The sequence below is a fragment of the Mesocricetus auratus genome, unplaced genomic scaffold (genome assembly GCF_017639785.1).
Source record: "Mesocricetus auratus isolate SY011 unplaced genomic scaffold, BCM_Maur_2.0 Super-Scaffold_6730, whole genome shotgun sequence".
In the NCBI taxonomy this organism is placed as follows: Eukaryota; Metazoa; Chordata; class Mammalia; order Rodentia; family Cricetidae; genus Mesocricetus; species Mesocricetus auratus.
In genome coordinates, this window is record NW_024429184.1 from 97118635 (window position 1) to 97131223 (window position 12589).

At 39.3% G+C, this 12589-nt stretch overlaps 1 protein-coding gene across 3 annotated transcripts in view; it reads right to left on the minus strand.

The window, feature by feature from the left end:
- Adamts19 (ADAM metallopeptidase with thrombospondin type 1 motif 19) overlaps positions 1-12589 on the minus strand; it is a 188124-nt gene that overhangs the window by 16586 nt on the left and 158949 nt on the right. For 2 of the 3 annotated variants that reach the window (XM_040741782.1, XM_005069088.4), the window contains 2 exons: positions 8845-9049; positions 7767-7919 (listed from right to left, as the gene is read on the minus strand). In XM_040741782.1, coding sequence (XP_040597716.1) covers positions 7767-7919; positions 8845-9049 — 358 coding nt within the window. Of the gene's footprint in view, positions 1-2180; positions 2485-7766; positions 7920-8844; positions 9050-12589 lie in introns of those variants that run through there. The other variant, XM_040741783.1, reaches the window with a different exon arrangement.

A 12589-nucleotide genomic window follows, 5' to 3' on the forward strand; every position in this document is an offset into this window, starting at 1 on the left:
GTCTTATTTTCTCAAACCCATGGCTTACCCCAACTTCCCTTTTATAAAATAATGTTAGCATCATCCACTGCCTGGTTGGAGTAGGTGTGGTCATGTTGGAGGTAGTGTGTCACTAGGGGTGGGCTTTTGGAATATGGGAAATGGCACAATAAATTTTTACACATATCAACTGCTGGCCAACTAGATAAACACAGATCAGCATGATAATGTATAAATATCCTATTTGTCTATCCAGCTATACCAATCTCTTATCAGCCCTAGAGAGTTAAATCCCAAGTCTTGTACATGCTGGTAAAAGATCACCCACAAATTAACCGTTTCATCCTTTAGTTGTTTTTTTAAGTGTTTTATCACAGTGACAGAGAAACGAACTTGTATTAGTACCAAGAACATGGTGTACTGCTGCGATGAATCTGTCTGTATTTTTTTTGTTTTATTTTATTTTTTGAGGGGGTGGGAGTGGGGGAGGACCATGGAAGGAGTCTTGGCTAGACATGGCCACTTGAGTGCTCATTGCTTAATGAGACGTTTTGGGAGTTGGGAAAATAAAAATGTTGACAAAGATGCAGAAATGGAGGTTTGGCCTCTAAAGTTTCAGAGAGAAACAGAGACATTATCAAAGCCTTTTGTGTGGTATTTTGGATTACGGGTCTTTGTACATAGAAAACGTTGCTTTACTGAGACAATCAATGTTGGCTAGCTCTGGTTGAAGAACAGTTGTGATGAATAAGAAACCAGTATCGTCAAGGCTAAGTCTTCTGGGGAGCATTTTCTTAGGGTCAGCACACAGAAGCTGTTAGTGGTCTAGAGATGGCCTAGGATGTATCTTAAGCTGGCAACGAAACTTGTAGTAAGTGTCCGCCACATCATCCCAGTTTGGGAAGTCCTAAAGGATCAGTGGGGTCGTGGAGAACAGCAAGGATTGGCACTGTGAGAGGGCAGGAGTCTGTACTGGAGAAGGCACAGCCTCAGTTCTAGTGGAGACACTAGGACGGAAGGGGTCATGGGGAGGTGCTGAGGCTTTCTGCCTTGTGGACTTTTGTCAGAAAAGGCCAATAGAGGCCATTGGTGAAGGTGCAGCCAGTTGTAGTGGAGACCTGGCACTGTTGGAGGTTCCAGGACTGTGGGTGACAACCACTAGCAGCAGCAGGTGAGGCACAGAGCTGGCCTGATCTTAGAAGACAAGCTGTGTGTACTGTGTCTGGCAGAGCAGAACAGGCAGAGCCGCCAATGCTCTTTAGAGGCCAGGAGAGTCTGAGGGAGTATAGATGCCAGACACTGGACTGCAGGATTAGGAGATATACTGTTTGACTTTGGTTTTGCTTAAGTGTGATTGATTTTATGTCCTGGTTCTTCCTTCTTGCAGTAAGAAAATATAGAATATAGTTTAGATTTTATGGGATATCACAGTTAAGAGACTGGATATTTGAAAGACATTGGACTTTTTAGTGTTGGATTTTTAAAAATAGGTTGGTACCTTGGAAGTCATGCTATGCTTAATATTATGATATCAGCACGCGATTGTGGCGGAATAAACAAGAAAGGAAAGGTTACAATTCAATAGTTATGTGTTTGTTTGCCAAGTTGATAAGGGGTCAATTGCATTAAACAGGTTTCGTTAACTTGACAGAAGCTAGAGTCATCTGGAGATGGACCCCTGGTCGAGTAATTACCCCCATCAAACTGTCCTATGGGCATCTATGGGACATTTCTTGATTAAGAGAGTCTAATGTTGTTGGTTTTTTTTACTCTTTGCTCTTTTGGGGCACCTGCTACCCAGCTCCCGAATAAATCACACAGAGGCTTATTCATACTTATGAATGCCTGGCCTTTACTTGGTTTGTTTTCAGACAGCTTTCCTTAACTTAAGTTATCCTGTCTACCTTTTACACTTGGGCTTTTATTTATATCCTGTATACCTTTCCTTACTTCTTACTCTGTGGTTTTCAACGTAGCTGGGTGGCTGGACCCTGGAGTCCTCCCCCTACTCTCATTCCTAGATATCTCTCTCCCCAGATTTCTCTGCCTGTTAGTTTTCTCTGCCTGTCTGCCCCACCTATACTTTCTCCTTCCTAAGTATTGACCATTCAGTTCTTTATTAGATCAATTAGGTGTTTTAGACAGGCAAAGTAACACAGCTTCACAGAGTTAAAACACAACATAAAAGAATGCAACACATCTTTGCATCATTAAACAAATGTTCCACAGCATAAACAAAGGTAACACATCTTTAAAAAATATTCTACAACAGCCCATTCCACTGTGACAAGTGTCAATCTTGGGTTATAGAAGAAATCAAGCAAACTGAGCAAGGCACGGAGAACAGTCATAAATTTCGTTCTTCCACCACAGTCTCTGATTTAACTCTTGCTTCCAGGTTCCTGTCTGGAGTTCCGGCCTTGACTTCTCTCCATGAAGTAGAATGTGCTATAAAGTTAAATAAATCCTTTCTTCCTCAAGTTGATTTTTGTCAGTGTCTTATCCCTGTGACAGAGAAGTAAACTAATACACTACTGTTTCTTTGTTGTTATACTTATGTATGAGTTATCTTAATCTAATAATTACTTAACTCAGTGATGCTTTACAGTTATGATGAGTGATTATGCAAAGCACAATTATAGAAAGAGCTGGTATCTTTAAACTGATTAAATTGTATATTCTGCTTTGGGGCTTCTTTTTAATTTGATTAATCAATCACCAACAAGTGTGACCTGAACGAGGATGAGAGTTTGAATACTGTTTCCAGAGAATGTACAAAACTTTAAATACAATTTTGAGATTTGTAATTACTTAAAACTAGAAAATCATTACAAGTAAAGATGATATCAAAATACATACAATTATCACCCGCTTTGAGTTACTTTATAATAAGAAAGCGTTTAGAGAGACTGATATATTTTGCCCACCTTTTACAGAGAATGATTTTAGTTTTTAAGTTCATTGTCTCTGCAATTTCTCTACTGTTCATTTGAAGATGATTTTTTGATGGCAGTTTCTTTTCCAGTGATAAGTTAAAACAACTCATTGTCCTCCATGTATCTACATAGAAATATTTCAACTAGACATACAATTAACTCATCCAAAATGATTGACTGTGTATCATTTAGGATTACATCACCTCAAAAGATTCATAATAATATGTAGTTCAAATATGGATTTAAAATGCTGTAATTTGATAAGTTGTCTAAACTATTAATTTTTCATAGTTTGGTAATTTTCCATAGCTAAATAATCTTGGATTTTAGAGTATGAAATAAATCTAACAATAGAACAAAAATAATTAATTTGGCTCAATGACATTAATCACTTGTTAATATTTCATGGATGACCAAAGTCCAGTAAAGGACAAAATTCTCTGTAACAGGTAAATAAAATGTTTTTATTTGCTCTTCTGCTGACCTCCTTTAATGCAAACCAGAAGTTGTAGAAGTCCAAATAAAGGCAGCGAAGCCAAATTTGGGGAGAAAAATATGTCATGTTATTAAACACAAGGAATGATGTAATTTTCAATCCATCTTAAGTGAATGAATGCAGATTCATGTTGCCACACACACAAAAATGTGCGTCCTGTTCCCCTCTTTTAAGAAAGATCTTCAGGTCAGGCCTATATCAGACATAGTCAGAATGTGACATACAGCTGTGTCAACAGTTAACCTCAACCACACCAGGGGTGCAACACTGTGTGTCCTAGTTTTAACAGCTCTGTGAAATAATCATGGACCATGTCCATGGCAGTCCATCAACCTAGAAATCAGCCTTGCTGTCTTTCTTCATGGGGTTCTATTTGGCTGTTCGTTTTGCTTTGGTGGTATTAGAGTTTGAACCTAAGACTTTGTACATGCAAGGCAAGTGCTCTACTACTAAGCTACATCTATGGCCTTGGACCTTGATCCCCCTGCCCCTTAAGCAGAGAGCAACTATTCTATTGTCTACACAAACTATTCCAAAATATAAATTTTGGAAGTCACAAGCTAATGCAAATGCAATGGACTAGTTTAAGGCATTAGCCATATTCCGCATCTGCCTTTGATTGGTATCAGTTTCCTTAATGACTCTGAGGCAGTGGGAGAGCCTGCGGGCTTACTCTCCCTGCTAACTGATTTAGTGCAGACTGTGTCTGTCTTAGCAGGAGAGGAGTGTTCCTGTGTTGCTAGACTTTATGGACAGCAAATTCAATATTCCTGATCAAAGCCAAACCAAGTTTTAATATTAGGTCCACTTAGGTGTATTGATGGTATAGAACTCTGGGTAGAAACTGAGTGAAGATGACAGATTAATTGCCCTCAGAGGAGCACAGATATCCAGTCACAACCGCATACATCTTGTTGCTATTTCTGCTGAAGAGACACAGCTGATAGGAATCAGAGATCTGTGTTCTCTCTGTCCCTGAACACTTTAATCACTGGAACACAATAACTGCGGCAGTGTTCCTTTCCCCCGCAATTGTTTGGGATGTTTTTCATTTTAACATGAAAGCCGTATCTTAAGAAGTAGAAAGGGAGCAAAATCAGGAACATAGGAACATTCGCGAGGAGCCACTGGTTTTCATTTGCGCATATTGCTGAATTTGTGATGCTGAGACCTCAAGAAGGAAAAAGAATGTCTTTAAGGAAAAAAGAAAACATATTTTGATGTAAAGAGAGAGTGGGAGAGGGGAGGGAGAGAGAGGAAGCAGGATGAGGTTGAAAATACAAACAATCGAATAAAACAAGAACAGGCTGACAAAGACTAAGTGTCCTAGAATAAAGGACGCTCCCTGAAACCATCCTCTTCCCCGAGTACTACAAAAGCTCTTTTATTTGTATAGCAATGCATCCCAATGAGAAGTTATTCAACCTCACTATATTCATGAATTTTATATATAATTATGGTAAAATAAAAACAACAGTTTTTCAAATATGGCATAAAAAGCAATGTTCTTTATACTATCCCAAATAAATTTTCTTTGCCCTAAGATACAAACAAGGGCAAAGTAGGCATGTCTTACTAATCCAAAGTCATAGTTTTTGTCATGGGGACAGGTTATCCTCATTTTGTTTGTGCAGTCTCTCAAATTTGCTCTACCTTCTATATTAGATATTACAATACTATCAAGATCGTTTGCCTTTTTTAGTATATATTTTGCATTTTATAGCTATCATTTTATGTACTTTTAATCATCACAAAAGCTGGGAAAATATAATTCAATGTATATAACAGTATCTTAGTTAGGCTTCTATTGCTATGATCAACACCATGACTAAAATCAACTCGGAGAGGGAAGGGTTCATTTGGCTTACAGGTCCCAGTCAAAGCCCATCACTAAGGAAAGTCAGAACAGGAACTCAAGATAGGCAGTTGTTTACTGACTTGTTCTCCATGGCCTGTTCAGCTGCTTTCTTAAATACCCCAGCTCTACCTGACCAGGGGTGGAACTTTCCATACTCCCACATCAATCATTAATCAAGAAAATGTTCCCCACACATATCTACAGGTCAATCTGATGGAGGTATTTTGTTTGTTTGTTTGCTTGCTTTGTTTTATTTTTCTGTTGAGGTTCCTTTCTCCTAGTTGACCCTGGCTTGACAAAACAAAAACCACCACCAACAACAAAAATAACCCAAAACCAAACAAAACAACGACAACAACAACAAAACCCCAACCTCTCCAAAAGCATCCCACCAAAAGCCAAAACTAACCAGAACAAATGGTATCCAGAGATTTTTCTGGGGAAAATTGTCTCATTTAAAGAAAACATTGAGGGCTGAGAGCAGGACATATAATTTAGTGTTAGAGCACTTGCCTAGCATGCATAAGTCCCTGGATTTGATGCCCAGTACCAAAATACAGATACAAATAAATAAATAAAATGGGATCTAGAATTTCACTAGCTATAAGAATAAGTGTTGGAGCCAAGGAGATGGCTCAGTGTGTAAAGTGGTTAGTACACAGGCATGAGGGTCTGAGTTCGGATCCCCAGCACTTATGTAAAAAGCTAGGCAAAGTTTCATGTGTCTCTAACCCTTGACCTAGGAGGGCAGAGATAAGTGGACCCTGGAGACAGCCAGCCAGTCATGCTGAAAAAGCAAGCATTTTGTGTTCTGTGAGGGTGACTATCACAATAAAAGAGGAAGAAAGATGGAGGAAAAATTATGAAATCAGTTTGTGTACCTTTGTCTCTAAAGCAAAGACAACAAACAAACAAAAAATCACCACCAACAACAAAAACTAAATGGCAAAAAACAAAACCAGTAACAGTACCCTAACTTTACCTAGCACTCTCTCTGTATTTTCTTCTGACATGTACCTCCAAAGACATTACTTCATTATATTAAAACATTTCTGTCCATTTCCAATTTGATGGCTTCCTCAATATGAGTCTATGAAACGCCGTCATCAGAACTGTCTCTTACATCTCTTGAATTCCTGCCAGTGTGTTTTCTTCCTTCTTAGAATTATTGAAATAATCCAGCACATGATAGAAATTGATTCTGGGCAATCTGGAATTTGTTGATACTTGAAAGCCATTCACACTGAAATGTGAATCAGTTAAAATTCTTATGGGTCAGGTTTAATGATTGTTTGTAAGTGCATCTGAAACCTAATGTGAAATCTGACTGTTGAAACTACTGGAAAAACATTAAATCTCCTAAGAACTAAAATGCAGTTTTTGTGTGCAGATTATTAGGAAAGAAAGCCATAAACACACAGCCATGCAAACACACACCCCTATGTTTCCCACTCTTACATCCATACCCAAGCTACCTATCCAGACACATGAGAAAAAAGATTAATTTTTAAATGTCTATGATTTCTTGTGGGGCAACAGGGAGAATGTTGGAATTCACATGCTTCATATACTGAAAGTATTTTTTTCAGAATGTTCTTCGGCTTATTTTGTGGAAATCTTCCATGCTTGCTAATGTACTGTAGCAGATCTTTCCTTCCATTTATGAAACCCAAGAGAGGAGGCTTATATTTCATCTAGGCCACATCATTGCATGCTGTGTACAGAACACAATGCCACAGCTGAATGTGAATTATTACATTTGGAGAGATGGTACATTAGAGCTGTGTTCACCCAGATCCGATGAGAGTTGCATCTTAAAACGTGGACCTCACTGATGTTCCATGAAGGGAATTTATTAGGTGTATTCCACAGCCTAATCTTATATGAGCTCACAAATGGGTCACATATGAAAAATTTTAGCAAATTTTACTGTTACCATGAAATAAAATTGCCCACTGCCCAAAGGAATTCTATACATTTGAATTGACTTTGACAATGTGATCCTGGTCCCAGTCTTGACAAGTTGGTATCCCCTCTAGGACACACCTTTTCTTTGCATGGTTCTCTGCCTCTCTGTTAATGCCTGCGTTCCAACCTTGGTTGTATCCATTTTTATTGTACACAACCTAAAACACTGACTAGCAAATAACAATATATTGTACCTTTGTTCTTCTGCTGGAAACCTCTTTAATTGTAGTTTGAATTTGCCCATTTATAGTGTTTTATGTATCAGATAGATATTGTTAAATATATTCTGAGAAAGAACTATAATCATACATGTAGCAACAAAATAATGTTCACTACTTTTAGAGATCTTTTTCATGCCAACTATGATGTTACACACTTTCTATGTTTTATCTCGACCATTAACATCATTCTTAGAGATCATAATCTCAGAGACATAGACAGGAGTTAAATCTGGGCTTGGAACACACTATCCCCTCGATGTCCGCCTCTACCTTCTACGCCTCCTCCACTCAACACAAATCATTCTCACCTTAGACCAGTCACCTACTCGCCACACATAGCATTTTGAGTAGTCTTCACAGTCCTCTGCCTCCCTGGGTCTGGTGGAGACGACACACTTCTTTCTCGGGTTAGTGCACCTCACAGTTCTGTGCCGCACGCCTTTGCCACACTTGACTGAGCACTGGGAGACAATATTAAAGGTTTGAATAGAATTGGTACAGACAATGGATTAAGGCATGCCTATAATGGTTTCTATCATTTCTATTGTGATTTAAAATGACAGTTTTTTAAACAAACATGGCAATTTATCATTTTATCTCATATGCACTACTATGAAATTATGTACACAGATACATTTTCCATGCATGTACGTGGGAGTGGACTTTGCACATGTATCATGTTAGTGTGTTTGTAGGCCTCCATGCACTTACACCCCAAAATTGCTTCAGAGAAGTCATTGAACGTATGTAATAAGTGGCATATATAATTACATTAAGGTACGTGTAATGATAATGTGAGTTTGTCACTGTGGGTTTGCAGGAAACACACTTGTATGTGGCATACTACAAGCTTGCAAGACTGTGTGGTGTAGTGAGCTCACCCTGGTCTAAACTGCAGCTACATTATTTATGCAGTTTTTGAATGAACGAATTCCTTCATGTTATACTGCCCATACACATAAAGCAGTAAATGATTAAGTTTCTTACATTTGTGCTTACATATAAATACTTAACCAAATAAGAAGTAAGCTCTCATTGCTTGCACACACAAAATGATTGCTGAATGTCAGTTTCCTTCTCCTTTGTAATAACCAGAGATATTCACAGAGTCATATAAACACTTTAATGTGTGTCTCCAGCAGTACTCACAGTATATGCATGAGAAAAATCATTAAGTCTAAAATGCACATGAAATGGTCTGTGGATTATGTCAATATCTTTGCATTTTAATACTTTGAAATTAGTTAATTTCCTTTCGATTAACAAAACCAGCAGTTTTCCACATCAATTGTCATGCACAGTGATTTGGGGCATGACACAACAAGATTTTGTAGGAGTGAAGGGTCAGAGAAGGAAAAAGGGAAAGAAATAGTATGCATCCCATACCTCAGACCACACTCCTGCCTCCCACACGGTCATGCAGTCCTGGCCCTCACACCGCTGGGCAGTAGCGGGCTTTGGTCCCATGCAGTCCCTCTCCCAGGCTCTAATCAGCGTTCCATTGTTCAGTTGCTGGGTACAGGCGACTTGTCTGCTCTGCACTCCTTTTCCACACGTCCGTGAACATGGGGTCCATTCCGTCATCATCCACCTAAAAGTACAGCAAAGGACACGGGAAATAAATTAAAAGATGTCTGCTTACCATATATACAGCACTTTCAGAGTTAACAGAAATTAAAACAGTAACTCACAGTAACTTCATTAAACTGTAAATACCTTGAACACACTATAGTTTGTGCATGTCCTTGAATGTTCCAAAATTCTTATCTCTATTATGTTGTTAGCTCTCAAAGTATACATGCATTGCCCATTCCTAGAGTTCTATGTTTAATCTGTTCATTCAACAAATACTTACAGAATAACCATGGATATAAAAAGATTTGGAATTTTTCATTTTCTCTGCTTTACAAGTGTTCACAAAATCCATATGGATTAGGAACCACAACTACCACAGCCATTTACAGAAAGGCAAATTGAATCATACAGCAATTCAATAAGTGAGAGATATCCCTCCCAGCCAGAGCTGTATCTGCTTTAGCCTAGCCACTTGACTAGCTCTCATGTAAACAGACATGTGAGTTTATTGATAGGATCTCTTTTAGTGATCTTAGGGACTCTAAGCATTTTTTTCAGTTTTATTGAATCTATCACTCAGCCAGCACACACACACACACACACACACACACACACACATTTTAACAGATGAAGAGCTTTTAGTTTCAAACAATGATCAGGGCAGTAAATATGTATCTATATTTCTGTTACTTCCAATGACTGGAGGTGTATCACAATGATATTAGCTTAACCATCTAATTTAACTTCAGGAAGAAACCAGGTCCTATGTTAGGAATAGTCTTACTTTCCATTGTACTGCATTTAATCATATCCTTGCAATATGGAAGAGCCACAAGCCTATATGTTGAGATGGAGTGAGGAGAATCCCAAGCGACCCTTAGGATGCCCTTCCTCTTAGGATACTCTCCATCTAAGGATGGCCTTCCTTTCAGGATGCTCTTTATCTTAGGATGTCCTTCCTCTTAGGATGCCCTTACCTTAGGATGCCCTTACCTTAGGATGCTCGTCCTTGCCACTCCCAGGAAGGGACATTTCCACAGTTCTGCCACCTGGCTTGTGGAAACTCACAGGAATGCCTGACTATGTCTATGTTTATCTCTACCTCTAGGTCTATGTCTATCTATCTCTACCTCTACCTCTACCTCTATCTTTATATATCAATACAACCTATACAACCTGCGCAGTATGTATTATGTTACTTGTATGTATGCTTTCTGCACTGTCTATTTTGTATTTCATATGTAAGATGTTATAGACTATTTGGTGATGTTTCTTCTTTTTTGCAGATGTATGTGATGGTTTATACTGATTTGTCAGTGTAATGGGATCTAAAATCGGCCTGGAGACAAATATCCAGGCATGCTTGTGAGGGGTTGTTGACATTAGGTTAACTAAGCTGGGAGAAACCATATTAACTGTGGGCAGCACCACTCCCTGAACAGAGACCTTGGGCTTTAGAAAAAGAGGAAAGTGAGCTTAGCACCTGTATCCATCACTCTGCTTCCATACAAGGGATAAAATGTGACACTGTACCACGTTCCTGCTGTCCCGACTTCCCCACCATGATGATCTGCACCCTCAAACTGTGAGCCAAATAAGTCCTTTGTCCCCTAAGCTTTCTGTTCTCTTCACATTTACTTATCCATTTAGCATATGAATGAGTGCAAGGTTTTTTAAATGTTTCCCATATCATGCATGTGAAGGTGACAGGTCAAGTCATGGGAGTCAATTTTCTCTTTCTACTGTGCAGGGGCCAGGAATTGAACTTGGGTAGTCAGGCTTGGGGACAAGCAAGCCTCTTCATCCACCAAGCCATCTCATGCCCCCTTAGGATGCTTTTGTGAGGATATTTCCCAATAGCAGCAGAAAAGGGGGTATGCAGTATGAATGGAACTAGAAGACGATCTCTGTGGAGGCACATGAGAAGCAGGAGAAGAAGGATGTGCTGTCAGCAGGTCTTGGAAAGGCTCCCTGTGACGATCCTTAGTGATCGCCCATGTTCAATCCCTGCTTTCCACATTGACATTGCTTCCTGTTTAGAGGCGCTGCATCCCTGTCCCATGGGAGGAAGACAATAGCCTCTAAATTCTAGTCTGCTGCAAAAAGAATTTCTCACTCAAATATGAACCTGCCTTGTAAAAGGATTCATTTACCAAGGCTTTATCAAGGCAATTTCCTCCAAGGTGGTTGATGGCATCAACTGATAAGCAAGTGCTGAACCAAACATTTTATACTTCCTCACAGAAAGAGTCCGGAAGCAAGCAGGACATTCTAGTGCTAAAATTACAAGCTCATTCTATATCCCAGAGGCAGCAGAAAAGGCTAGTGCTTTCAATCAACAGTATGCATTAACTATGTTTTAAAGTTAAGAGCATCTCATAGGATCTTTGAGCATTGGCACCTCTAATCATGGAACTCTGGAGGCAGAGGCAGGCAGGTGTCTGAGTTTGAAGCCTTCCCAGTCCAGAGTGAGTCTCAAGACAGGCAGGACCTCACAGAGAAACCCTTCTCACAAAAAGTAACAAATAATAATAATCACTCTAATATTAGTATTATATAAAATAATAGATTATTATTTAGCATTTTAATATCAACAAAAAGAAATAGAGCAATAGATAAAGAAGTCTTATTTTCTAACAGGACAGGCTACCAGTTCTACTTGTTTGTCTGTCCAGTGCTGACTGGAAAGGGTCCAGAACCTGCCTCCTGGCATCAAAGACTTCAAGTGTCAGCCACCAAATGGCATGACGTCATAAAAAGAACATGACGAATGCCAGGTGCACGGGGATGATAGGATGCATATTAATGTACTTTCTTCTGTGAGTTCTTTTCAAATCATCCCCCTGTTCTGTTAGATGTATGTGACCTATGTAGGGGTCGGTCAGTACTATCAGTGGAGAAGGAAAAATTTGAAAGTGAATTTCAATAACTTAAATTCTCCATAATTCAATTTCAAAAGGTGTTGTGAAGGGGGATCAATTCTCTGAGTTTCTGGGAACTTAACTCAGCCTAGTGCATCAAGTCTCAGCAATCCCGAGTGTCAGATAAGGTAACCATTCTTTTACCATCTAGCTGAATCAATGTACCATCACTCTCTTTTTATCAGACCATCTCTAAAATTGATAGGGCTTGTGATATTGGGCTGTCTTACTTAAATGCACCACTCATTTTCATAGGGAAGCGTGTGCATTTTCAGGTCCCACTATGGAAGCCATGCCAGGTACTCATACAGCAAAATTCTACCCAGGTTCATAAGTTCCTATCTGCTTATTCTTCTGTTTCCACAGGCAGGGCCTTCTTCTGCACTTGCAGATGTCAGCATTGCTATATTGCTCCTTACACATGAGCCTTGACTGGATTGTTGTTCAGCATTCACTGAGGAAACCATAGCCCGGCCTAGGATTCTGGAGACTACATATCAGGAACTGGGCAGTTGGTCTTGAGAACTTTTGGATGAGTGAGTGTCTGGGTGCGAGAGCCAGAAGGACCCCATGCCCACATTGTCTTGCTGGGGTTAGATCTGCAAAGAACTAGATTCAATTAAACAACAATACAA